This window comes from Cupressus sempervirens, chromosome 8 (assembly GCF_028749045.1).
Source record: "Cupressus sempervirens isolate cs-2001-9-10 chromosome 8, ASM2874904v1, whole genome shotgun sequence".
In the NCBI taxonomy this organism is placed as follows: domain Eukaryota; kingdom Viridiplantae; phylum Streptophyta; class Pinopsida; order Cupressales; family Cupressaceae; genus Cupressus; species Cupressus sempervirens.
In genome coordinates, this window is record NC_143125.1 from 419,454,516 (window position 1) to 419,482,002 (window position 27,487).

A 27,487-nucleotide genomic window follows, 5' to 3' on the forward strand; every position below is an offset into this window, starting at 1 on the left:
TCACAATGTACATCCATACTGCATGCATTAATACTAAAATTGGCAAAGCTTTATATGTCTCAAACTTAGGTCAAAATTTTCAAATGTGAAGACATGCAAATTTGAATGACATACAAAGTAAATGGGAGAACAGTCCCCTTGTTGGATTAAATAGGAAAATCTCATATGTGAAATTATTGTTTTGCATGTTAGTGACCTAAAAAATGCCTCTATCTTTACCTGTTAATTTTGTTTTTATGACCAAACTTTTTAGACTTTTGTATTGGAATATTTGGGAACTCACCAACACTTAAAACAATTCCCTTATTTATTTTGGTCTATTTGTCCAAGACTTTCTTTCTACAATTTTGCCCCATATTTTAGCAACTTTGTCAACTGCTCATTTACAATTAAAAAATATTATTCAATAATCATTATTCTTAAATGCAATAAGCAATTAGTTTTTAAATTATTTAGTTTTAAAGGTATTTTATTTGCATGTTACGTAAGACTAAGTAGTTTTCATTATCTTGTTGTCTATCTTTGCCTGAGAATCTCAACAAAGTCAAAATTTTTATGATCTAATTTCTTTCTTAAAGGACACTGTAACACATACAGGGGTGGGCTGTTTTGGAACGGAAGATGGGAAATATTACAAAAGCAAGAAAACTTTTTGATGCTTCCATTGCAGCAAATAAGAAACATGTTGCAGCATGGCATGGTTGGGCTTGTTTGGAAATCAGTGAAGGTAATCTTAACAAGGGAAGGGATCTTCTTCAAAAGGGAATCAGGAATTGTGGTCCAAATGAATACATATTTCAAACACTTGCTTTGCTGGAGGTCAAAGCAAAAAGATATGAAAAAGCACAATCTCTTTTCTTACAGGCTACTAAATGCAACCCTAAAAGCTGTGCTAGTTGGCTGGTAAATATTGCAACCAATGTGAGATGCTTTAATTTATAATTCACAGTTCTTTGTCTTCTTTTTGCTATATTTGATGCTTCTTCTTAAGTCATATATTTTACATTATTTTCTTAGTTAGTTGTGTCTTAAATAATTACAGTATATGTACAGGCATGGGCACAACTAGAGGCAGAGCAGGAGAACTATCTGTTTGCTCGATGCCTTTTTGAGGTATGTAAAGAGAATCATTACAAACTTCATCTTTTGTCGTTCATGTCTTTATGTACGGATTGCTTTTCTTCTCATACTTTTCCTTTGATAGTGTCGGAATATGTCCCAAATCTGAGATCAGATAAATAAAAACATATCTTTGAGAAACCTTGCTTCATTCTTTACGAATTAGCAATGACACTTGATTCTAATTATCTATGTGCATTAAAACTTGATTTGTTGAACTGGGAGGAACCATAGAGGTGATATTTTTATTGTAATGTGATGCTTTAGTTTGAAAAATTTAATTACCTAACTCGTTAAAATCCTCTAAATAAAATTTCTTGTGGACTAACTATGTCAGTGTTTAGAAAACAAGAACACCTTAAGTAGATAACCTAAGTTGCTGGTTTGGCTTCGGGTTCGAAATTCGTTCAAATATTTTTGGGTGGGCTCGTATTTGTGTTGAGTTCATCTATACAAAACCATATGTTATGCGTGTGGGCATGCACAACAATAATCTCATATGCTAGTATGCTAATATCATAGCAACATAGCAAAAATACACCATGAGATATATTAATGTTTTCTCCAAATGACATAATAAAATGTCAAAAGACACTACCATATCTATGTTTCAGTTCAAAACTAATAATGTCAATATTAACAGTCAGCCATCATTAATCAAATATCATAAAAATTCGTCAAACATATTATCATCCGGTTGGTGCAAATTAGAAGCACACAATAGTGCCATTGGCATTGGTACTAGCAATATTAGCTTGAGGAGCAACCTCAGTATCACTAGGTAGCTTGTGATCATCATCATCAACTGCAAGTATATCAAGGCGAGTAAAAAAATCATCCAATTCTACACGCTCTAATTCAACATCTCAATGCTTTGCCTCCCCTTTTTGTAGGTATTGTCTTTGTGTTGTGATCCTCAAGTTTGAATGCACATAGATCAAATCTTTTGCTTTCTTGTAATGTAGTCTATGCATTTCATTGAGCGGATGGAGTATGTGCTCTGGTTCCTTTTGGATGATAATGAACTAGAAACCCTGTCAAGATTTTCAATTTGGAAATTTGAGAATTACGAGTTTACAAAAATTTAAATATAAATAATAAATTCAGAATTCATCAACACAAATTTTGAAATTAGAATCTTAGTTAAGAACGAACTTATGTTAAAATTTTGATGGCAACAACTTGTAGGTGTTGGAACATTTCTCCATGGAAGTACCACCATTTGTGAGCATCAACATTGTTCTTGTCTCAAGAGCATCAAAACCACAAACAATGGTGCTTGCAGAATTCATGAATTCAGTCCTCACTGTAGGCCATATATTATTGAGAAAAAGTCTACGAAGGGCTGCCTTGTACCCATGACGGACTTAAAGATCTCTATAAAGGGCAACTCTAGTGCTATTCTCCTTGAGGACCAACTAATAGTACTTGAGGTTCAATGCAAAGGCAAGGAGATGCAAAATGGTAGTCATTTTGCTCCGTCTCTCTAGCGTGATTTTATTTAGTTCCTTAAAGAATGTTTCTTCAAGATCTTGCCCTTTCGCATTTATGATTTTTCAATATCCTCAATCATGGAGCTTATGCCATTATATACTTCACCCAAGCAAGGCTATCCATGTCAATTTATCGGTTCTTGCTCAATATAGGCTCAATAAATCTCGTGAGGTACTCAACATGATCCCACCAAGAGTCATCTATTGTCATTGCCTTAATGGAAGCTGCCCTTGTACTACTAGATTGCCTCCATACACTCCAATTATTTCTGATTACCATTCTAGATAATACCTCTTTAACCTTCACAAAGTGTCTCAAAACACTAGTGTTGGAGGCAAAACGGCCCTCAACAACCTCATTCAAAATCAAAACAATAATAATTTTTTATCAAAATTAAAATTGAAAACATAGAAAGTTTACTAAAGTCTAAAACATATTTAAATTTAAAATAATTTAAGTCACCTTCAAGCACTTTAATCTCTAACAATGTCTAAATATGGTTTGTGACATGCGGTGGTTTGTGATGATCATTTGGATCTCCTAGGAGTCTCCATGTATTTTTGTGATCCACTAAATTCTCTTGCCATTGCAACATTAGGTTGAGTGAGTGGATAGAAAAGGTGTTCAAAAAATGTGTTTAAAGCACTTCTTAGCCAATAACTTGACAACCCTACAAATTTTGGCACTCAACCAATAACCCAATGACCCTATGATTATTGGCATTGTTTGATATTACCAAAACAACATCTTGAGGGGCAACTTGCTCAATGGATTGGATGAGAATGTTTGTAATGAATGGACTGTCATTCACTTACCCTTCACAATCCATTGCTCTTTGTTGATGTATGGTAGCTTCAAATGGATAAACCTAAGAATATATTTAATATGATATATAATTGATATGGATATAAATTTATGAGAGAAGCATATACACACACACACAGACAGAGACACAGATATAGATAAATCATTATTATATTAATTAACAAATGGACATATCCCTTGAAGGGCAATATCTCTTCAAGGCTTATCCTTATAAGAGAGAGAGCTGCCTTTGGAAAATATATACCTCATAGGCAATACAAGTGCATTTGCAGTGATCCTAAAAAAAGTTAAAATGGTATCAGAGTCATGATGTAAATGTAAGGAAAAAACGAACATTAGATAATATGATATAAATTATCTTGACATCCTTCTATGCAAAGAGGAAATTTTGAAATAATCATTTACGAAGGAGAATATACAATGCCACTAGGAAGAATATAATATGAGAGTCTAATAGATGGAAAACTCAATGCTTCCAAGGCACCCGCTGTGTGACTAAGACTGTTTTATATAGGTAGCGAGTTGAAGACCAACCACAACAAAAGAAGAACAAATATATGTGATTTTGTGCATCCGAACAAGGGTTGAAAGATTGTCAATGGTGTCTGATTGGGATTTTATCCTTAATGGAAGAAGTGATTTAGGATTTATGGTTTTCTGTATAGGCAATTCACTTTTGTCCTTTGGTATTGGCTTGATAAAAGGAGCGATTTCTCATGTGTTTTGTCATCTATGAACAAGGGGTTCAACATCCATGATATTTGATTTGTTGAGTAATAGTTACAAATATAGATCAATATTTAGTGCAATAGTTTAGGGTAAAAATGGGGTCAATGATGAGAGAGGAAAGGCTTGTTTCTCAAAAGCACATTACGTGGGTCCTTCAATAACCTACGTGGAAGGAGTGGTGAAAACTAACGACCCACCACATATAAGTAACACCGAATGATCCTCCTAATACCTGTAGTGCGGACATATCAAGGTGCTGCCTTAAAATGTGACATTTGAGTACTTGGATGGGAAGGTATCCAATACACATCACCACCACTATGAAACAAGCTCATTTGTGGATGATAAGGTAAGCAAGGTAAGGTGAATGCAATATAATAGTTGTTATATTATGCATATTGGTACTAATGAAATATACCTTCAAATAAATTAATAATATTTTTATATATATCAAATATTATGAAAATTTGAAAGATGAAAGTTATTGCATAATAATTGATATTAATCAGTTACCTTTATTTGTAATCAATTAACTACATCGATTATTGGAATAGAATTAATTCATCATGAATTAAGTGTAAAATCAAATTTCTAATGTTGAGAACAATTATTATATGTGATTTCTATTACTATAAGAGTTATTTGCCTTAATCTTTTCCTCTGAGAATGTTCTTGTAGGAAGAGGAAGATTGAATTATCAGATTCAGAGGGAGTTTGACGCATTTGTCTAAGGGAGCAGATAGAGGATATGGTTCAGTCAACTTTTGGTGATCTCAATCCTATTGATTTAGAGGGAGTAGAACATGTTGAGATGGATTCTCCAGTGATCAATAAATTGTAGTAGTCAAGAGGACTGTGACTCATGAATATACTTTATAACTATTTGGGCCTACCTACTGTGTATATCATGAGGAAGTGATGATTTCCAAATAATTATCACTTGTATTTGTAGGAGTTATTCAAAGATGACAATCTTTCAATAATTAAATCTATTATGATAGACATCTTATGATGGCTGAAGTAGATCATGATAGAGCTTGCATGGTGGATTAGGTTCCTTAAACAAACCATGGCCTTCTATTGTGATGGTCGCCTTCTGATGTCTAAGTAGATCAAAATAGAAGATTACTTGCATGGTGGATTAAGTTCCTTAAACAACTCATGACCTTCTATTGTGATGGACATCTTATGATGTCTAAGCAAATCACAATAGAGATTACTTGCATGGTGGATTAAGTCCCTTGAACAGACCATGGCCTCTAATTGTGATGGACATCTTATGATGTCTAAGCATACCATAATAGAAGATTACTTGTACGATGGATTAAGTTCCTTAATCAGACCATGGCTATTCATTTGGTAAGCATTATTGAGAATGCGTTGTACATACCTTATGAATATTTTTAGTATTTGGTGAATGCCATGTGACTTGACATTAAGAGGCCATTGTTATTAATATCATGAGGTAATAACTCAAATGTTGATATCTTCTGATCAAATATACTTTTATATTACATTGAGGTAATATATGGTCATGTGTTTATCCTCCTTAGCTAAGAGGGAGAGTTCTAACGTCCCTATTTTTAGGAGGTTCCTGTAGTTGGCCAAGTTAGTTCACGATCGCAACCCTCGTGACCTAGCAATGGGATTTGATGGTCTCTATTGTGTGTCTATAGGCTTTTTAGTAGCCTATGGTTTGCTTTGGCTCCGTTTGAGGGAGTTACTATTTATAGTAAGTCAATTTGTTGGTTCCGATGAGCTCAGTTGAGTTTGAGGAATTGGATGATGCTCTCAATTTTTATTTCAAGCTTTTGGTTTGAGCTCCAAGAATCTTGGAGGGAGTGTCTATTTATAGTTAGTCACCCCGTCAGGTTCATTCATCATCTTTCATCATCAGGATCACTTTGGTTTGTCAGATTTCAATTTTGATACTTCTTTAGTTGTTTTCGCAAGACGGGTGAATTATTATTACTATTCATCTAAATACATTGAGGTTGCTATTTTTGTTGGTGTTGTTTGTTGGTCACCTTAGTATCATAGCTCATTTGAACTAGGACGAAAAGTTTTAAATTGTGGGAACAAGAAATAGTGGCCTTACGTGTCAAAATATTAAGTTATGGTGGAAAATGTCATTTTCAGAGCAAAAAACAATTAATAAATTATATTATAATGACACTTTATTATATTTTAATGTTGTGTGTGGGAAGCTTCTTAAGTGAAGTTCATTTGAGAAACTTCGTGCCATTTGGAGATTATAAATATGAGCCCATTTGATGAGTAAAACATCCAACCACTTGATTATCTTATTTTGTTTTGTTGTCTTTGTGATGTTTCTTAAAGTTTTGATTTTATTTGCCCTTGCTGAAGAATAAGGGTTTGAGACTGAGTTTGTGCATCAATTGTTACATCCCAAAATTTTGACCTAATTAAAATTATTATAACCATTGAGTTGAATAGATTTTTCTTCTTGTTCGTGCGAAAAGGGTAGTTAAATGTAACCATTGTTTCTTATGAAATTGGTTGTTATCAATTATTATGTATAACTATTTAATGACAATGGTCATTAAACATTACTTGTCATATGCTGATGATAGTAGTTAGCAGTTGCTTGGTTTTAGAATTATGGTTATTAACTAATTTCCTTATTATTATCTATGTTAATTGTTGATATGGATTTATCATGGGAATTTGTTATTATTGTGGAAAATGTTGCACGGGTGATTGTAGGAGCAGATGAAGGGGAGAAGCATTGCTTAACAGGATCTATGAAATGGGGTACTACCTTAGTCCATTTATCTGATCGACAGATATGACCTCTATCTATCTTGGTGAGGACCTAGCGACTTGCATAACATGATACAATCATTGAACACGCATGAGCTATTGACAGTCATTAAAACATTAAACATTTTAACTTAATCAAAGTACATACCTTTAATAGTTTATATTGACATTCTCCTCACTTCAAATAATACGTATATATGTATGTGCACATAGGTATAAAAGTATGGTGCTGCCATAGTACTAATTTATACAAGCTCATATATATTAAAATATGTATACCTAAATATGCGTATACCTTGAGAAGATATGAAGATAAAGTAATCTTCCAATTAATACACGTATTTAAATATGCATAATTTAGTAGGTACAACCTTGGATAAATAATAATAAAAAAATGTCATCATTCAAAATAATATATATATGTGCAAATATATATATATATATATATATATGTATGTATGTATGTATGTATGTATGTGTATGTATGTATGTATAATTTACTAAATTAACCTTTTTGATTTTAGTAACCTTCAAATTCTTCCTCATGATTATTTGTCTTTATAAGAGGCAAGAATGTACACTTGGCATTTCTTATCGGTGGTTCAAGAAGTTGGTTTTTCTTTCTTTATAACTGCTCAAAGAGTCATGACTTCTTGGAAGCCTTCTCTTCGAATGCCTTCTTTTATATACAAGTCGGAAAACCTAAGTTTGGCATTATTACCTCTGCTCCCTCTTTTTCTCATTATTTTTATTTGCTGCATTGGAATGGAGGACAAATCAGAGTCATAGTCATTTATCCAATTTGAGCTCTACATTTGAAATACATTTTTTAGAAGAGCTGACTATACGGAAACCAAGCCGAGCTTCATACTTTTATTGGCTAGGTTATGTGGTCTACTCTTTCATTTTATATTGCTTTATGTGTGCACTCGAAATTGCAGATGTAAGAATTGAGTTAGTAATTCAATGTCTCATTGTTTGACTGTATATTGAATAGTATATTCAATGATTCCATCTCTCCTTGATTAGGTCTGAATCAAATGTATTTGTTATGCCAAGACGCCTTTTTTTTTTTTCAGTCGGATTCCATATTTCCTTTGTAAATTCTTAAGAAGTTCTTGGGTCATAGGAGTTGTATTATGACAGTAATGAAATTATAATTATTGTTTTCACCAGCTGAAGTTCAGCAAGGGAGTTGAATTACTCTGAGATTTAACACCTAAGACTCACTTGGATGGATAGCCAAGAAAGAGAGTGAAGAGGTGAGAGGAAATCTACAAGAACATGAAATCGGAATCAAAAGCGATTCAATGAATTTATTACCCTTAAAAGAATCATTAAATAGCTCATGCATGTTTACTTAATTTATCCTGTTGTCATGTTGAGAGGTGGTGATCGGGTAATTGAAACCCATCCAAAAACCTTGGCCAAGGTCATTAAAGGCATGCTTGCCTTCTAAAGATCACATGATGTTGGAAGCATCAGTTATTCAGACATGTGATATTACTATCAAGATTTAGCTGTGTGATTTTTGAGTTAAACCCATTGACCCATGTTTCAAGAGTAGTGATTCAACATGAATCCATCTCTCATGAGAATAAATGGAACACTTAGCACTCATTGGATCTAGGTGATGCTCACAAGGGTGAAGCATCGGGACTTCCCGGGAGGTCTAAGTAGTGATTCGACATGAATCCATCTCTCATGAGAATAAATGGAACACTTAGCACACATTGGATCTAGGTGATGCTCACAGGGGTGAAGCATCAGGACTTCCCGGGAGGTACAGTGCTAAGTGTTCCATTTACTCTCATGAGAGATGGATTCATGTTGAATCACTACTCATGAAACATGGGTCAATGGGTTTGACTCAAAAATCATAGGTAAATCCTGATAGTAATATCACAATTTGACTTGCTGTGGAAATTATCTCCTACTTATCAATATTCAGACATGTCCGTCTCTAATTGTGTGGACATTCTAAACACCGGTATTGCTTGGATGGTTGGACTAGTAATGCCCTAAGCCTAGCCCCAGGGTAGGGAGGGTTTTTCTTTTCAAAAGATTGTGTGGGGATGGATATGGTCCACGGTTGGGAGGTTAAGCGTAAGCTAATGCTTCTCCTCTATCCGAAAGCTGAGGCTTGCACAACCAGTTCAGGACTCTCCAATTACTTTTGTATGTTTTTACTTTCTCTTCATTATGCATTTACTTCCTCTTGTATCTTAGTACGAATTGTAATGTTTTACTTTTACTTTTATATAAAGATGTTAGAAAGCAGTTATTATAGTTGGTAGTTAATTTAGTTGAAAGTTATTTCAGTTAATATCTCATGAAATGGATTTTAAGATGTTATGTTCGGTAGTTTAGTTGAAATATTGCTTTCATTGCTAAATGAAATTAGATAATAGTTTCATTCTTTTACTTAAGAAAATTCGTTTGTTACATCAACCCACTGCTGAGGTAAAGTGGAATTGATTTAATTTTCAATCCAAATTGAAGAGACTTTTCATATTGTGTCTATTATGGCTGAGAAGCGACTAGCTTGCTGAAGAATTTATTTTGAATTTTTTTTCAATTATCTCTATTGCTGGATGAAAATTGGAGTTTGGTAATTCTGGATATCCTAGTTTATTCGACTTCTCATATTGTGTCTATTATGGCTGAGAAGCGACTAGCTTGCTGAAGAATTTATTTTGAATTCTTTTCCAATTATCTCTATTGTTGGATGAGGGTTTAGTCTGCAAATTGGAGTTTGGTAATTCTGGATATCGTAGTTTGTTTGATTTGCATCAGAATTAGTGTGGTGGATTTACAGCTTGAATGCCAAGGGTTCTTGTATTTGGCGTGATTTCTATATCAGTTTTGGGCAGCATATGTAAGAATACACTGTGAACGCCAGATTGAAATTGGAGCTGGCGACTTTCAATTAGACTTTGTAATTACATTCTATGGCAAAGATCAAGTTCATAATTTGTAAAATTCAGTTTATATTACATAGATTGAAAGTATAACAAACTGGCTTCAAATTCTGATTTATAGCAATCAACCAACAACTAAATTCCCCTTTACATTATATTGTTGTATGGCTTGTCAATGAATGAATTCACAGGCTGGTGTGAATCATTTCAGAATTGTTTATTGATGTTTGGTATTTGTTTATGCAAAACTTATAAGGTCAAAATTATATAAATTTGTGATTAGTTTGTTGTACATCTTGATATTGTGTTTGAAAATTTAAGACATCATATATTCAGTGGTAATTGGGTTGCTTGCCAAGTGTTTGACAAAATGTCAAACCATTGAAATGTGAAAGAAATTGATGCTTGATTGAGCTATAACCAGACAGGGTTATTACAGTGGTATCAGAGCAATTTCCTGCCATCTGATGGGGTGGGAAAGTTATTTTATTTTTAGATTTGTTGTTGCATTTGGAGTGACCAGCACTCTAGCATTTTCTAGCCATGGATAGACATAGGAGGACTGGCAGTTCTAGAAGTCAGCGTAGTAATGTGAAAGTTAACACGAAAATGAATGCTTTGCACGAGAGTATGGAGAAACTTAAGCCGCATCAACAGAGGTTGGCAGAGAGTTTGTCGGATCCACAGTTGAGAGGACAACGAGGTATATTGTTTTCATCTTTAGAAGACGAACATCGAGGTTGCAGAGAAGGAAGCTTGAGTTTTCCCCCACAGGTGTCCATGATGTAGATGTACCTATATTTAGTATGATACCCGCTAGTCCTATCTATAGTGATGATGATGGACTTATTTCACAGGGATATGTGGATGTGTCAGTGCCCTGGGTGGATAGCAATACTGAGCTTTAGCAGGTTGGGGCTCCTAGAGTAGTCACTATGGTTAGTTTAGAGGCAATTGATGCTATAGTTGTCATTGACTATTCAGACTCTCCCTAGGAGGGAGTTTTTATTGGAGACTTATATGTCAACTATCGTAGTGTTGCTCTAGTGTAGGAGGCAGTTGCTTACTTTTGGGACCAAGGCACGTATGGAGTCACCCAATTCTGATGTTGGTGATATGGGTGTTACAAAAAAGTCAAGAGATGTGGATGCATATAGTATGGACACATCTGATGATCCATTTGATGATGCTATGAGCTACATCGGGTATGATATCCCTTGCCAAGTATCGGTTGATGACTCCGAAGAGGTTTTGGATGGGTCCCAAGATTGGTGTTATAGGATTTTACTATTGAGGTGGAAGTTGAGGCATGCGAGGAGATTGATATTGCGAGGGCTTCCATTTCTTCGGATGAGGTGTTGGTTGAGGTACCGAGTAGTTGTATCTCGAATGCAGAGGTGTGTGAGGACGATAACACACATGTGGTGAGCGATCTTGTGGTAGGCAATTTTGATTCAATTTCCTATCATAGTGCAATTAGTGAAACAAAGAACTTGCATAGGAGTCAGGGGTTATAGAGGCATCATGTAACCAATTTGCTGAAGGTGAGTGATAGTGACATTTCTTTAGCTCTTGAACATTATGATGCTATCCGTCTGATGCTAGCTACATCTGGTTGGGGTGCTACTGTGTCAGATGAGCATGGTGATAGTAGTCTTTCCCTAACAAAAGTTCATGTGCTTCGAGAGGCTATCGGGATCTAGAAGCATATGAAAGATCCCTGATGGATCTCTGCTGCAAATCTGCCGTAGATTTATTTTTATTTTTGTTTTTTCCTGTTTATTAATGTTTTCTTGTAGAACTAGACGGAAATGCAGAAGAGTTTGTTTGTTTTTGTGTTTTTGATGATTATTCCACATAGAAATGAGAAGTAGCAAATGGCAAGAAAAGAGTCTGAAAATAAATAACAATATGCAGTAAAGTCAGAGTTGATACAAATCGTACCAGGCAGATCTTTGAATTATAGAGCCAAATAAAAGATCCAGTACATTTCCTCTAACAATGACGCCACAACTGGCTGTTGAAAACGGGCTGATAAGATGCAAGAATTTGCTGCTGAGTAACCGGTTATTCTATGTATCCAAGTGCTGCAAATGACAGAGTACGGCTGCAAGAAATGGCAGTGTACGGCTGCTAGAATTCACCTCCCATACGCCAAAGAACATGCCCAACAAAACAAATTGTAGGCCCAAGCTAAAGTGGCGTCTACCTTCCTCCTGAATACTGTTGAAACTACTGACAAACCAATACCCAATGCTGCTGAGGGTTATGTCCCAGCCAGCAATTACTCTGGGGTTTGCGTCCCAGAATGCAAATCGCTCAAGCAGAGCAAATCTGAAAAGAAGTGTTTGAAAAATATGCATAATCATGAGAAATGGCGCCCATCTCCTTATAAGCCCTTGCAAAGCAATTCGAACCCTAAAGTGACCCCCAATTGGCATTGGCTATAAAAAAATGAATTAAATCTTATTTTAAAGTGACCATATCACTAGAAAATGACCTTTTCCACCATAGTAATAAATCCATTCACCGAATTGCCCTGAGACCAAAGAGGAAGATTTAGAGAATTTCAAAACCTTTCCAACGAGCTATCATAACATGGGATACGCATCCAGATGAGGCCAAAATTCTCTTATTACTCCAAAATGGCTATTAACTTAGCCTTATTTAAATATTAAATGCTAACTTAGGAAATATTAAAAATATAACCCAAATAGCCACAAACTGCCCAACTGACATCACAAACCATAAAATCATCCTGTCACCTGTCTGTGATTGAAGTCGGAAATCAAGGATCCACTGGCAGTCTCATCCCTAAAATCTAGGGATGCTCCTAAAATTTAGGAAACAAGCCCTATCCCTCTGAAACTGAACACAAAGGGTCATCTCATGGAAACCCAGCCCTGGGCATGATCATACCTCCTAAAAAGTAGGAATGAACCCCATAAATGTAGGAACTGCCTCCTAAAAACAAGGAACGTCACCCAACTGATCAATACCCACCAGAAAACCAAGTCCCCAACATTGAATAACCATACCAGGTCTCTATCCAACCCTGTCAGGCTACAAGACCCCATAATAAGCTGACTCACATGTCTCTGTTAGACTGAGCTAGAGTGGGGACATGACAGTCCTTCCCTCTCGGAGATAATTGCCCACAAGCAACTGTAATGCAGGATGCTGTAAAATGCTCTCACCCTCCCAAGTGGCATCCTCTATGGGAAGATCTCTCCATCGAACCAAATACTCTCGAATCACCCGGCTTCTCAGCTGCCGTTCCCTCACCTCAAGAATCTCATTAGGGACCAAAATCAATTTACCTTCCTCATCCATAGGAGGTAATTCTGTTGAAACTATAATATGCTGTCCAAGGGCCTTTTTCAGGCAAGATACATGAAATACATTATGAACTTTGCTGCCATGTGGTAACTCAACCTCATATGCAACCTCTCCCACTCGCCTGAGTATCCTGTATGGACCATAAAAACGTGGTTTGAGCTTCTCAGCTCCCCCTCTTTTTAGGGTGCTCTGCCGATATGGTTGTAAACGCAGAAAGACCATATCATCCACCTCAAATGCCCTCTCAATCCTGTGCCTGTCAGCGTACATCTTTTGCTGATTTTAGGCTTGCTGCAAATTCTCCCTAAGAGATCTCATGACATCCTGGTTCTCTTGTAACCAATCCTGAGCCAAGGGAACTCTACTGTCACCAAATGCCAAATCAGTGAAAGATAATGCCTCATATCCATAGAGAGCTTTGAAAGGCGTCATGCCAATGGACATATGATGCGTAGTATTATAACAATATTCGCCCAAATGCAGCCAACGCACCCATGCTTTTTGATGCCCTGACACATAGTTACGCAAATATCCCTCAACCCATTTGTTAACTATTTCTGTCTGCCCATCCGTTTGAGGGTGGTAACTAGTACTAGGTGTTAACAAAGTACCAGCTAGTGTAAAAAGTTCCTGCCAGAAGGAACTCATGAATCTGCTGTCCCTATCACTCACAATGGTCTTGGGAAGACCATGAAGTCTAAACACCTCCCTGAAGAACAACTCATCCACCTGCGATGCTGTAAAATCTAATGCAATGGGAAAGAAGTGGGCATACTTTGTTAGCCTATCCACAACAACATAGATGCAATCTTTCCCCTGAACTCGAGGAAGACCTGTAATGAAATCCATGGAGATCCCTGTCCACTTCTGTTCCGATATAGGCAAGGGCTGCAATAATCCCGCTGGGTAGGTATGCTCTGACTTGTTCTGTTGACAAGTCATACACTCACGGACATGGCGTAAAACATCATCTTTGAGACCCTTCCAAGAGAATCTCTCACGTACCGCCCTGTAAGTCTTACCATATCCTGGGTGTCCGGCTGGAGGAATATCATGGAGAGCATGCAAAATTTGTTCCTTCAACTGAGAACCCGGAACAAGGTAAACCTTGTCTTTATAGTAGATAATATCATCTACCACACTGTATCTGTCATCCACTATCAATCCCTCCATAATCTCACACATCCATAGAGTCCCATCCTTCTTCTTAACAAGCACTATAGAAGAAGCAAAGGGGCTGGAACTAGGTCGAATGAAACCCATGTCCAATAGCTCATGAATAGTCTTCTCAATTTCATCCTTATAGGCTCTAGGATGATGGTATGGGGTAGTAATCACTGGCTTTGCTCCATTCTCCAACTCTATACCATGCTCAAACCCTCTATCTGGTGGCACTCCAGGAGGTATATCACCAAACACTCTACTGTGATGATCCATCACTGACTGAATGTCCACATGAAATACACGACCATCCTGAGATATGGGTGTTTTGGATTTAACCAAACAGTGTGTAGCCCAAAGCACATCATTATGCCTAAGGATGGTCTCCATCCTGCGAGAAGTCACCTCCCTGTTTCCACCATTTGACGTTGCCCTCAAAATCACCTTCTTCCCGCTAGAAAGAAACTCTAACTGCATACGGTGGTGATCAATAATGTAACGCCCAATACCCTGTAACCACTGCATGCCCAAAACCACATCATAATCTTCTATGGGAAGCACATAGAAGTCATCGGTCAAAGTATAATCTACCATCTAAATACTAAGCTGTGGAATCCGCTTGGTACAACCCAAAATGGCACCATCAGCCACCTTCACTCCAAAACCACCAAACTCCTCGTACTGTAAGCCACGCCTCTCAACTAATTTTTGATCAATAAAGTTATGCGTAGCACCTGTGTCTACCAAACTGGTGATCCGCTTACCTTTAAGTGTACCTTTCAACCGGAAGGCATGAAACTTAGGATAACTGGAGAGGGTAGCCATAGCTACTTTAGCTGATGCCACAGGCTCAGCGGTGCCTAACTCCAACTGTGTCGGAAACTGCTCAACATCCTCTGTATTATCCTCAATATCAGTATCAGGAACCTCCTCATCTCCTAACTCAGAAGTCACCTCAATCAAATGAGCCTTTCCTTTACCCATGCAACGGTGTCCTGGTTCCCATGGTTCTTTGCAGGAAAAACACAACTTTTTCCTCCTCAATTCATTCCTCGTCTCCTGATTCATCCAAGGAGTTTTAGATGAGGTCCCTCCTTTGTTCTGTGTCGTATTGGCCTTCTGTGCAGGTCATGAATCTCTAAATGGTTTCTTATCTGCCTGATAAGAAGTGGGAACAGTATCCAATCTCAATGTCACATCAATAGCCTCCTTAAGTGTAGCTGGTTGGAAAGCACGTACCAATCCTTTTAGTCTATCCTGCAAACCCTCAATGAACAACATCACACTACGTTTCTGGGGCATATCCGGTACCATAACTGCAATATGCTGGAACTCATTAATATAGGCTTCTGCATGACCATTTTGTTTAAGGTGAGCCAACTCCCTGTAATAAAGTTCTGTATCCTTACGGTCAAATCGTGCAATCAGTCGCTCGGTGAACTCAGCATAGGAGTGAACTAAGGCGTGATCCTGGGTGACCAATCCATGGTGCCACCAATCATAGGCAATCCCCTCTAAATGCAACACAGCAAATTGAATAGCCTCACGCTCAGGCATGGGCCTCAATGAAAGGTATATGTCTAGCTTATGGACCCAAGCTCGTGCACTAGTGTCTCCTGAGCCATTATATGCAGCCAATGTAATCTTCCCAGTAGCTCTATTGAGGTCATAATTCTGCTGCTGTTGTGGTAGTCTATTACCACGATCTCCCCTGAACCTGGTTGTATCTCTACGCTGTGCACAATACTGGGGAAGAGGGAAGACGTCCCTAACCTCAGGAGGTAGAGCTCTCCACTCAGCTGTGGCCGTCAAAACTGACTCCTGAAATCCCACTTCTGGTGGTTCCACCTGCGCTGGCCGTTCACCTGGTATGAATTGGGGAAGCAATGGCCTATTCGTAGTAGGTGTATGATGGCGATGCCTCCTACTGGAATGAAGGGAGCTCCCAACTGAAGAATGGGACTGATGGCTGCGCTGACTACTAGCCACTGAAACTGATCTACTTTTCCTGTCTCTGTGTCCACCCATCTCCAAACGCTTCAAGGTATCCTGTAACCTGTCTAGAGCTTGAGCGATCCTGGGCTGAGTAGTGAATAGGGTCCGCACCATCTCTCTTTCTTCTGCCTCTGTAGGCATGCCGTCGCCAGCAACACCCTGTGCCTCACCCATAGCTGGTATCTATGCGTCTCTGGCGGCCTCTGCTTGCCACTGGTTTCTCTTGCGCTCGTAGAATCTTTGTATTTCTCCACCAGGATGCATAGATTTGTATTCAATCCACCAACTAGTGACTACCCAGATGCTGAAACAATTTATCAAAAACTTTTATCCAATACCCAGATGCCAAAATCTGTTGTGACAATTTCTCACAAACCCTACAGGCTGGTAGGATGTAAGCTCTGATACCACTGAAAGATCCCTGATGGATCTCTGCTGCAAATCTACTATAGATTTATTTTTATTTTTGTTTTTTCCTGTTTATTAATTTTTTTTTGTAGAACTAGACGGAAATGTAGAAGAGTTTGTTTGTTTTTGTGTTTTTGATGATTATTCCACATAGAAATGAGAAGTAGCAAATGGCAAGAAAAGAGTCTGAAAATAAATAACAATATGCAGTAAAGTCAGAGTTGATACAAATCGTACCAGGCAGATCTCTGAATTATAGAGCCAAATAAAAGATCCAGTACATTTCCTCTAACAATGACGCCACAATTGGCTGATGAAAACGGGCTGATAAGATGCAAAAATCTGCTGCTGAGTAACTGATTATTCTATGTATCCAAGTGCTGCAAATGACAGAGTACGGCTGCAAGAAATGGCAGTGTACGGCTGCCAGAATTCACCTCTCATATGCCAAAGAACATGCCCAACAAAACAAACTGTAGGCCCAAGCTGAAGTGGCGTCTACTTTCCTCCTGAATACTGTTGAAACTACTGACAAACCAATACCCAATGCTGCTGAGGGTTATGTCCCAGCCAGCAATTACCCTGGGGTTTGCGTCCCAGAATGCAAATCACTCAAGCAGAGCAAATCTGAAAAGAAGTGTTTGAAAAATATGCATAATCATGAGAAATGGCGCCCATCTCCTTATAACCCCTTGCAAAGCAATTCGAACCCTAAAGTGACCCCCAATTGGCGTTGGCTATAAAAAATGAATTAAATCTTATTTTAAAGTGACCATGTCACTAGAAAATGACCTTTTCCACCATAGTAATAAATCCGTTCACCAAATTGCCCTGAGACCAAAGAGGAAGATTTAGAGAATTTCAAGACCTTTCCAATGAGCTATCATAACATGGGATACGCATCCAGATGAGGCCAAAATTCCCTTATTATTCCAAAATGGCTATTAACTTAGCCTTATTTAAATATTAAACGCTAACTTAGGAAATATTAAAAATATAACCCAAATAGCCACAAACTGCCCAACTGACATCACAAAACATAAAATCATCCTGTCACCTGTCTGTGACTGAAGTCGGAAATCAAGGATCCACTGGTAGTCTCATCCCTAAAATCTAGGGATGCTCCTAAAATTTAGGAAACAAGCCCTATCCCTCTGAAACTGAACCCAAAGGGTCATCTCATGGAAACCCAGCCCTGGGCATGATCATACCTCCTAAAAAGTAGGAATGAACCCCATAAATGTAGGAACTGCCTCCTAAAAACAAGGAACGTCACCCAACTAATCAATACCCACCAGAAAACCAAGTCCCCAACACTGAATAACCATACTGGGTCTCTATCCAACCCTGTTAGGCTACAAGACCCCATAATAAGCTGACTCACATGTCTCTGTTAGATTGAGCTAGAGTGGGGACATGACAACATAGTTACTTTCAGTTAGCTGTTGACAGGGATTACCTTCGTGAGTGGGGTAGCACCTGTTATGAGATGTTGTTAGGGAAAGAGGAGGTAGCTGAGCTCACCTAGGAGCTTGAGGTGACTATGGACTCTCTTCAGTATACTCAGTTGGCTCTTCAGGAGTCATAGTCATAGATGGATGAGGTTATTGTGGAGTTAGAGAGGGTACAGTCGACACCAGCCCCAGACCCTGTTCAGTTGCATATTTTGGTTGGTGGTGAGTTTTCTTCTATGGTTGGGGATGGTGGATGTGATGATGTGGTCGACACATCCATCCAACATTTGGGCGCAATAGGTATAGAGGAGGTGAGAGCATCAATGGAGACGAGCTCTCATGGTGATTTGCTTCCTTTTGCTAGAAGCGGATCTATTTCTTCATTTCATACAGCTAGTACCATTAGACAGTTGGCAATGCCACATTTTCAGAGGGATCAGTTGTGGGTTGCAGGGGAGTAGGTTAATGCTTCCACATATAATTTTTACTGCACAGTCTTTCATCTAGTATCTTTTGGAGAGTTCAGATGTGTGGGAGGATTCATACAGAGCGTCTAAGGATACACTCATCTAAGGCTCTTGTGCTATTTAGAGGTTGGTGGGAAAGATTGTACAGAGTCTATCTACTATGCTTCCCCATAGGGATTTCATGGTTGGATTTGCTGAGAGGATTGTCTAGGATCTTTCTCGACCAGTAGATCGGAGTCAGATATTGGAGCGATCTTTTGATTCCCAGCTTGATGATGATGAGCCCTTGATAGAGATTGGGAGTTTTTATCGGTATTACACTGTGAGGAGTGCTCATCACTTTTCTTTTGACCCACAGAGAGAGGATTTGGTTTCACGTCAGTGTGTGTTGGGTTTAATTTTATACCATCTATTATGGGATGGGTTAGCACCATCTTTTGCAGATGGGACTGACGGCTGCAAGTTTGACCCCTTGCAGTATCTACCCAGCCAGGACAGTTTGGCAGAGGTTGGAGTTGGTGGTAGTGTTTTAGGTACCTATGGTTGTTACCATCTCCACAGTGCAGTTGGGTATGAGTATTTGTTTGATGGGACTCGGGTATGGACAAAGTTGGTATTTTAGTTGGGTTGAGTTCCAATGAGTTGTTGCCTTCATCAATACCTAGGGTCAGTTTTCAGATGATTCAGATGTTGATGTCCATTATTTGGGTGTTGGTGCTACAGGAGTTGCTTGTACACAAGGATAGTACGCAATTCCACCTATGGGATCCAGGTGGACTATGATGCTCATTTTGCTCCAGGATTGCTTGGGGACAAACAATCTTAGGGAGGGAGGACTATAATGTCCCCATTTTTAGTAGGCTCTGACAGTTGGCTAGGTTAGTTCACTTTTGCGACCCTTGTGAGCTGACAATGGGATTTGAGGGTCTTAGTTGTGTGGTTATAGGCTTTCTAGTAGCCTATGGTGTGTATTAGCTCCGTTTGAGGGACTTACTATTTATAGTAAGTCAATTTGTTGATTCTGATGAGCTTAGTTAAGTTCGAGGAGTTGGGTGATGCTTCAATTTTTATTTTGGGCTTCTAGTTTAAGCTCCAAGAATCTTGGAGGGAGCGTCTATTTATAGTAAGTCACCCCGTCAGGTTCATTCATTATCTTTCATCATCAGGATCACTTTGGGGTTGTTAGATTTTGATTTTAATGCTTCTTCAACCCTTTTTGCAAGATGGGTGAATTATTATTATTATTCATCTAAATACGTTGAGGTTGCTATTTTTGTTGGTGTTGAAGAAATATACAAAAACAAATCATTTGATAGTATGACTAAATCTATGATACTTTACCCTTCATCAAAATTCAAGATATTTCAAAATTCATATGATATATCAATATGTGCTTGTCCAACATTAGAGTTTAGTCTTAGACAATAAGTTCAAATAGGTGATGTTCAAGATTCCAACAAAATAAAAACATAGTTAATGATTAAAGATTCAATCAACTTGCATCAGAGTCTGACTTTGAATCATAGGGATTTGCAAGAAAATCCACATTCTCATTATCATCTCCAACTGCTGAAAGATCATTTGAACCAAACATGGTTCCACTTATGCTAGATGCACCACGTGCCACACTATCATCATCATCGTCTCCGACTGTAATAAGATAATGAAGTGTTGCATCCAAATCTGCACACTCAGGGGATACATCCCAAAGCTTTGTTGTCCCTTCCTTGTAATGATCATTCTTACATGACAAAAGACGCAAGTTGGTGTGAACAAAGACCAAGTCCTCAGCTTTCTTAGAGCCCAACCGGTTGTGCTTCACTGAATGGATAAAAGAGTATGTACTACAATTCCTTTCAAAAGTGAAAGAACTAGCAACCTAGATAGTTGTCACAAAACATAAAAATGAAAGGCAAATTAATTTTAAAGAATGTGTGAAACACTAAATTCTAGAATGCAAGTGTAAACATAAAAGTTCAAAACAAATTTACAAAACAAAATAAAAACTTGTGATAGGACCTTGATTGCAAGAGGTTGAAGATGCTTAAAAGGTTGACCATACATGTACCACCATGTGATAGCTCCCTTTCTATTTTGGTCCTTTAGTGCAAATGGAGAATGCCTTAACCTTGAAGCGAACAACCCAAATTCTTCCCTCACTTTTTCATGCATTTCCTCCAATGGGAAGAGTATTGTAAGAGCTTTGTGGCACCCCTTAGCAACCTCCTCATCTGCAAATGGTGCAACTCTACGCAGCATACCAACTACCTCCTCACTATAGTACCTAGGAGATAAGGCATATGTAAGGAGGTGCAATGGGGTAGTCATCTTATTCCAGCGATGGTGGATAATTGCTTGCACTTGTTTGCATAAGGCTTCGCATTGTGTGGGGTCACTCTCATGTGCTTGTATGGAATGTTTTACCTTCTCAACCATGGTGTCGATGCCATCATACACATCCCCCAACCAAGGTGTATTTGTAGCAGAAAAATGGAGCATAGTCATGATGGGCTCGGTGAAATCCAATACATATGCCACATGAACCCACCAACTCTCATTCAAGATCAAATCCCTGATCCTTTGTGCTCTTTCTGAATTTGAGATCTTCCATATGCCCCATTGATTATCGATGACCATTTGGCCCAATGCAGCTTTTACCTTGAGGAGTCGTCTCATAACAATTGTTTGAGATGCAAAATGGGTCTTAGCAACCTAAGAAAGTCAACAATATGTCAATTGACAATATAATTATAAATTTTAGTTTTTAACTAAATTACTGTTTACCGTATGGGGTAAATAGATTATGCATACAGACAATAGACAAGAACAACAGTACTCCTTTCATTTTTCGCATATATGCCCAAGAGATTACATAATGCTTTTCCTGATTACAATGATCTTGGATGGTGTACATATACTTTCCGAAGAACCTTCCCAAAGGGGTCCGTCGGCTACACAATATTTACCAACGACATCATCCCCCCCAAAAAGAAAAGTCGTCTCTGGACGACAACACAACAAAACTCCAAAACAACTAATTACATTAATGCATAGATACTAGACCGAAGGATGGGTCTCTGACTGAGTAGACCGGCTTCGTTGTAGTTGATACACTTGTTCCGTCCGGACCTTTAGATCAGCTCTGATTTGTGAATTCTCTTCCACTACCTCCTTCAGCATCAACAGATCGTTTATTTTGATTGGTACTTCAGTTTGTAATATCTGTCGTATAATGTTTTGTTCCACGCAGTTCCTTGTTGAGGTACCGGTAGTGTCCTTTAGTTGTGATTTTGCCTGCGTTGCTTTCTCAATTTCCACTCACGCTTCTTCCAATCTCTTCTCTTCTTCTGTCGGGTCAGGGTATAGTTTTGCTTGTTTCTGTGTGATTGCCCGAACCTCCTCTTCGTCCATCCCGATGGTGATCAAATTGACTCCTAATTTCGGGCACTTGGCATCTTCATGATCTCCAAGACCGCACCATCAACATAAAAACTTTGGTGTATTTGCTGATGTACAGTTTCGTGCAAAGTGGCCCCACAAATTACATGCTCGGCATTGAACCATTGGGTGGCCATTCGCATCGTATTGAATTCGGCTGCAGCTCCCATTATTATGGTTGGTATTATTGTTTTTCCCTCTTCTATTGTTTCTGTACCCACCCGAAGTGGCATCGTCATTCTTGGTGTTTCTGCTCCCTCCTGATGCAAAAGTCTCCTGTGTCAGGAGCACTTGTTGAGGTCCTCTCGTTTTCATATTGAAGGGGCATTCTTTTATGGAATGTCCCATAATTTGGCAAATCTCTTAGAATTGGTGCTTCAGATAGGATCCCTTCATGTGACCTTTTGTCTTGCATTCGGTGCACCATAGCTCGTTTCCCTTCGTCTCTTTCTACATATTCTTAAATTCCTTCATCATTTTGATCATATCCTTCTGGAGAGCTCGGACCTTCTTGTTGCCCTTTTTCTCATCACTGCTATCTTTGTCCAAAGACGCGTCATCTGGGTCGGATGAGCTACTTTTCTTCTTCTTTTTCCTTTTCTGTTCACTCTCTAAGTCCATCGCCCGATTGTATACTTTGGTGTATGATGATGGCGGCACAATCTTCATTTTCTTCCTTAACTCTGGGCGTAGTCCCTCAATGATCCATCGCTTTTTCAGCCCATATGCCGGCTTACTTTCCATTTTATTTATTAATTCTTTTAGCTTTTTGGCATATACACGGATGGTTTCATTTTTCCCTTGCTTTGTGGTGTAGATTTTTGGTAGATCTCATTGTCATCGCGCAACAATTGAAACTCGATGATAAGCTCCTTTTTAACTTCCGCCCATGTAGTTAATTTTTGGGGATCCGCATCGGCAAACCAATCAACTGCTACACCCCTTGGGGTTGCTAGAAATTGTCGCACCCATTCATTTGTGTTGGTTACGCTATTTGCCGTCCAAATTGTTTCGCATGTCTTACAGTGTCTAATTGGATCGACCGTTCCATCACTATGAAACTTTGGCAACTTCTCTTTTGGTCCTGCCATTATTACTTGATTTTGTGTATGGGCGCTATTCAGTACTGCCCCACCGACATCATTCGACACTGCAACACTGGCACTGTTTTGCACTCCGACACAGGCGCTCTGTATTCTAACCTCGGCGCTTTGCACTCTGACACTGGCGCTATTTTGGACAATCGTCTTATTTCCAACAACTGCATTCTTTGGTGAAGAAGGGTCGTCATTAAGCAAAGTTGTCTATTTTGGAAGTGTGTCGTGAACGAAGAGTTCACTCTACGCTTTTGCTCCCTTGGCACTTTGAGCCATGCAAGTTAATTCCCTTCCGTCTAGATTCTCTTCCCTCGGCGTATACAGTTTCAGAATTTCATCCCTTGCTTCTTCCACCAAATCCAATCGCTGTCGAGTCTCTTCCAACAATTCCTCGGTGCTTTGGTGTCCGTCGGCAATCTGCTAAAACCTCTGTTTGCGCTCGGCCTGTTGTGCCAAAATTAAATTTTCTTGTGTGGTGCATATTCCATCTTTTCCCTTTATGTTATTTCTATCCTTGTTAAGCTGATTTTGCATTAGTCTTCATTCCTTTGCCGTCGTTCCAGGTCCATTGGGCAATGGCGCCAAATGTTTACCGTATGGGGTAAATAGATAATGCATACAGACAATAGACAAGAACAGCAATACTCCTTTTATTATTCACACATATGCCCAAGAGATTACATAATGCTTTTCTTGATTACAATGATCTTGGATGGTGTACATATACTTTTCGAAGAACCTTCCTGAAGGGGTTCGTCGGCTACATAACAAGAACCTTCCGAAAGGGCCCGTCGGCTACATAACAATTATTGACGACATCAACCCGTCGGCTACACAATATTTATTGATGACAATTACAAATCCATGAAACTTAGTAATTAAAAAAAATCAATTTACCTTCAGCAACTCCAATTTGGAGTATGTTCTAAAAATGGCTTGCTACATGTGGTGGTTGGTCGCAAACATTTGCTTGTCCTCCCCCTCTTGGTATATTTACTTCACCCAATCTATTTGAGTGCCAATCCTCTGCATGATCAAGTTAAGAGAGTGAACAGTGCACAGGGTCCAAAAAATATGCTTGTATCGACTCTCAATTAAAGCACCCGCACCCTTGCAATTTTTGGCATTATCTGTGACCACTTGTACCACATTCTCACTACCCACCTCTCGATGGCGTTGATGAGAATTCTAGAAATGAATTTGGAATCTTTCACTAGCCCCTCACAATCAATAGCTATCAAAAACATTGCCCCTTTGGGGGAAACTGCAATCACATTAATCAGTGGCCGGTTTCTTGTATCCTTCCAACCATCTGACACAATAGTTAGACCTGAAGTTTTCCAAGATTTTTTGATTGGTTAAAGGTCTTTCTCTATATGTGTCTTCTCTTGTTGCAATAGAGTCGTACGCACCTTTTCATATCCCAGGCTTGTGTAGTCCGTTGGTGATTCTTTGATTGATGCCACCATTTCCTTCCAATATGGTGATCTCACCAAGTTGAAAATAAGCCCATTTGCATAGAGGCAACGCGCAGTAGCTTCATCAGCACGGTCTCTTGCCTCCATTTCAAATGCGGTGTGTAATGGGCCTCTTATGCTGGTTGAAATTCCCACTTCTTCCTCATCTTCTCCTGGCACATGTACTTGCAAGAATGGGTGTTGGGAGGATGCAATTGGTTCAGTGGGTGCATGTAGCTTGCTTTTTGAGGATAGACCTTGATAGTAGCTTTTTTTTGATCTATTGATCAAAGCATCAACTTCTTGTTCTCTTACAAATGAAAGTATTTCTGCACTAGTCATCCTAGTATCATTTTTTCCTTTGCACATTCCAAATCCTTTGTCAGCAAGGCCCATAAAATGAAGCTTCACTCGGAAATATAAGCTATTGAAAGGTTTTCCTTTGTTACTTTGACAATAATTGCACTTCCAATAGTATGAGCCACCTCCTGAAATGTGATATCCATGTTGTATGTCTCCACAAAGGACAACCTATATCAGTTTTGAAATTATCAGTCCCTTCCCCTCCTTGGCCTCCCATTGAACTTTGACTAGAACTACCACCGGTATCCATTCTTGCCTAGTTTTTTGCAACCTATTCTATAAGAAAATAAATAAATTTTAATTAGGTCCTAACAACTATGAACATCACGCATACAAGTGGAAAGGAGTGAGAAAAAACTACTAAAATAGTAATAGATACCCAAACTTGCTTCTACATATCTTTCAAAAAATAAATTGAAAAGAAACTTGAAAAATATCTTCAAGAACTTGAAAAAATTCATCAAAAGCTCTAAAAAACTCATCAAAATACTCAAGAATAGGATTGATCACTTACCTTGAATGATTTAAACTCCTTTGAGAAAGCTATCTCTCCCTCTTCGATCGATCCTCTTCGAAAATGCTGAACTTGGCTTCACAATGACAATGCAAACTAGAGACCAAATGAGAAGTGTCTATAGGTGCAAACAAAGTTTCAAAATGAGTTGTGAATGCTTCAATATTCACCTTTAGGGTTGTTTTAGGGTTTCATAGCAAAAAAAAACCTTAAAAATGCAATTACAACATGTGTTGAATGGGCGACTTAAAGTGTTCTAAAATGTTTTTTTTGCCTTTTTGCCTGCTGGGCCCATGGATGCTCCTGGAAGCCCTACAGAAGCTGGCCAGAAGCCAATCACATTCTCCTGGATGCGTTTGGAAGCCATTCTCCCAGATGCATTTGGAAGCCAAGAATGGATGGCTTCCAAACGCATCTGGGAGCTTGCTGCTGGCTTCCGGCTAGCTTCCACAGGGCTTTTGGACGCATTTGGGATCCATCCGCATCAGATGTGGATGCTAAGCCCATTCCAGATGAATCAGTATCCTTGTTAATATGTCATCAAAGAAGGCCAAAACAAATTTCCTAAAAGATCCCTGATAGATGCCCTTGCTGATCTGCTGTAGTTTTTAAATTAATAAACTATATTTTCTTGTGATTTCTTTGATGGTCTTTGAGAATAGACAGAAGTTGCAGAAGGTTTTGTTTTTGTTTTGTGTTTTTTGATAGTTTTCACAATAGTAATGAATAATGAACAATAAACATGAGAGGAGACTGAAAATAAATAAGAACATAGAACCAAATCAGAATTGCTATAAATCGTACCAGGCAGATTTCTGATTTATAAAGCCAAATAATAAATCCAATGCAGTTCCAAAGAGCTTACGTCCAACAATGATGCCAAATTGTTGCAAATGGCAGCCGTAAGACTGCAAGGAATCACGTCCCAGCTGAAAGAATCAATCTGTAACGCTGAAACCATAAATCTGCAACCTGAATCCACCATAAAAAATGGTGTACTCTATCCCTGATAGCAATGCACACTGTCTGAAGAATCCAATGCCAATAACTGCTGAGGGCTACGTCCCAGCCAATCGAGAACCTGGGGTTTGCGTCCCAGATGAAGAATTGCTCTCTGAGAGCCAATTCACAAAAACAAGTTTTTCAATATGCAAAAGATGATAAGAAATTAGGTCTCCATCTCCTTATATCCCCTTCCAATTGTAAATTGAACCCTAAAGGGAAATTACACTTTGCCCTTTAAATAAAATATAATAAAATAACATTTTCCCAATTAAAGTCGTCCATGCTATAGGAAAAACATTACTTTATTAAAATTCCATAGCTGAAGGCACCAAAAAGTCTACAGATAGCAAAAATCATGTATAATAATTCGAGACCTTTCCAACGAGCTATAACACATAGGTGTACCTGATCAACTAAAGCCAAAATCCCCTTATTACTCCAAAATGATTATATTATTAACCTTATTTTAATTTATTTAATCACCAACTTAGGAAATATTTAAATATATTAAAATATTTCCCAAATGGTCCCAAAAGGCCCAAAATGACCAATCAAACATGAATCTAACCTTGTCACCTGTCTGTGACTGATGCCGGACAAGATAGGTCAACTGGCAGTCCATCCCTAAAATCTAGGGATGCTCCTAAAAAGTAGGAGACAGCCCCAATCAACCAAAATTGAGTCCCAATGACTCCCCTACTGTGTGCACCTCTGAGAGAACTGTCATTGAACTGGGAGTTCCTCCTAAAAAATAGGAGATGCACTTTAAGTCTCCAAAACGTTCGCCGAGGTCTCCAAATGCCTCCTAGACCACTCCTAGTCAATCCTTACAAATTAGGAATCCCTCCTAAATTGTAGGAATCTGTTGTCTACTGCTCCAAACTACTTGGGAAGCTCATGCATGACTCTCAAAGCCC

At 38.6% G+C, this 27,487-nt stretch overlaps 1 protein-coding gene across 2 annotated transcripts in view; it reads left to right on the forward strand.

Moving 5' to 3' along the window:
- Window positions 1–27,487, forward strand: part of HCF107 (high chlorophyll fluorescent 107) — a 222,153-nt gene that overhangs the window by 84,466 nt on the left and 110,200 nt on the right. Inside the window, exons 3-4 of one of the 2 annotated variants that reach the window (XM_089797958.1) lie at window positions 598–903; window positions 1,054–1,113. In XM_089797958.1, coding sequence (XP_089654084.1) covers window positions 598–903; window positions 1,054–1,113 — 366 coding nt within the window. Of the gene's footprint in view, window positions 1–597; window positions 922–1,053; window positions 1,114–27,487 lie in introns of both variants that reach the window. The other variant, XM_089797957.1, reaches the window with a different exon arrangement.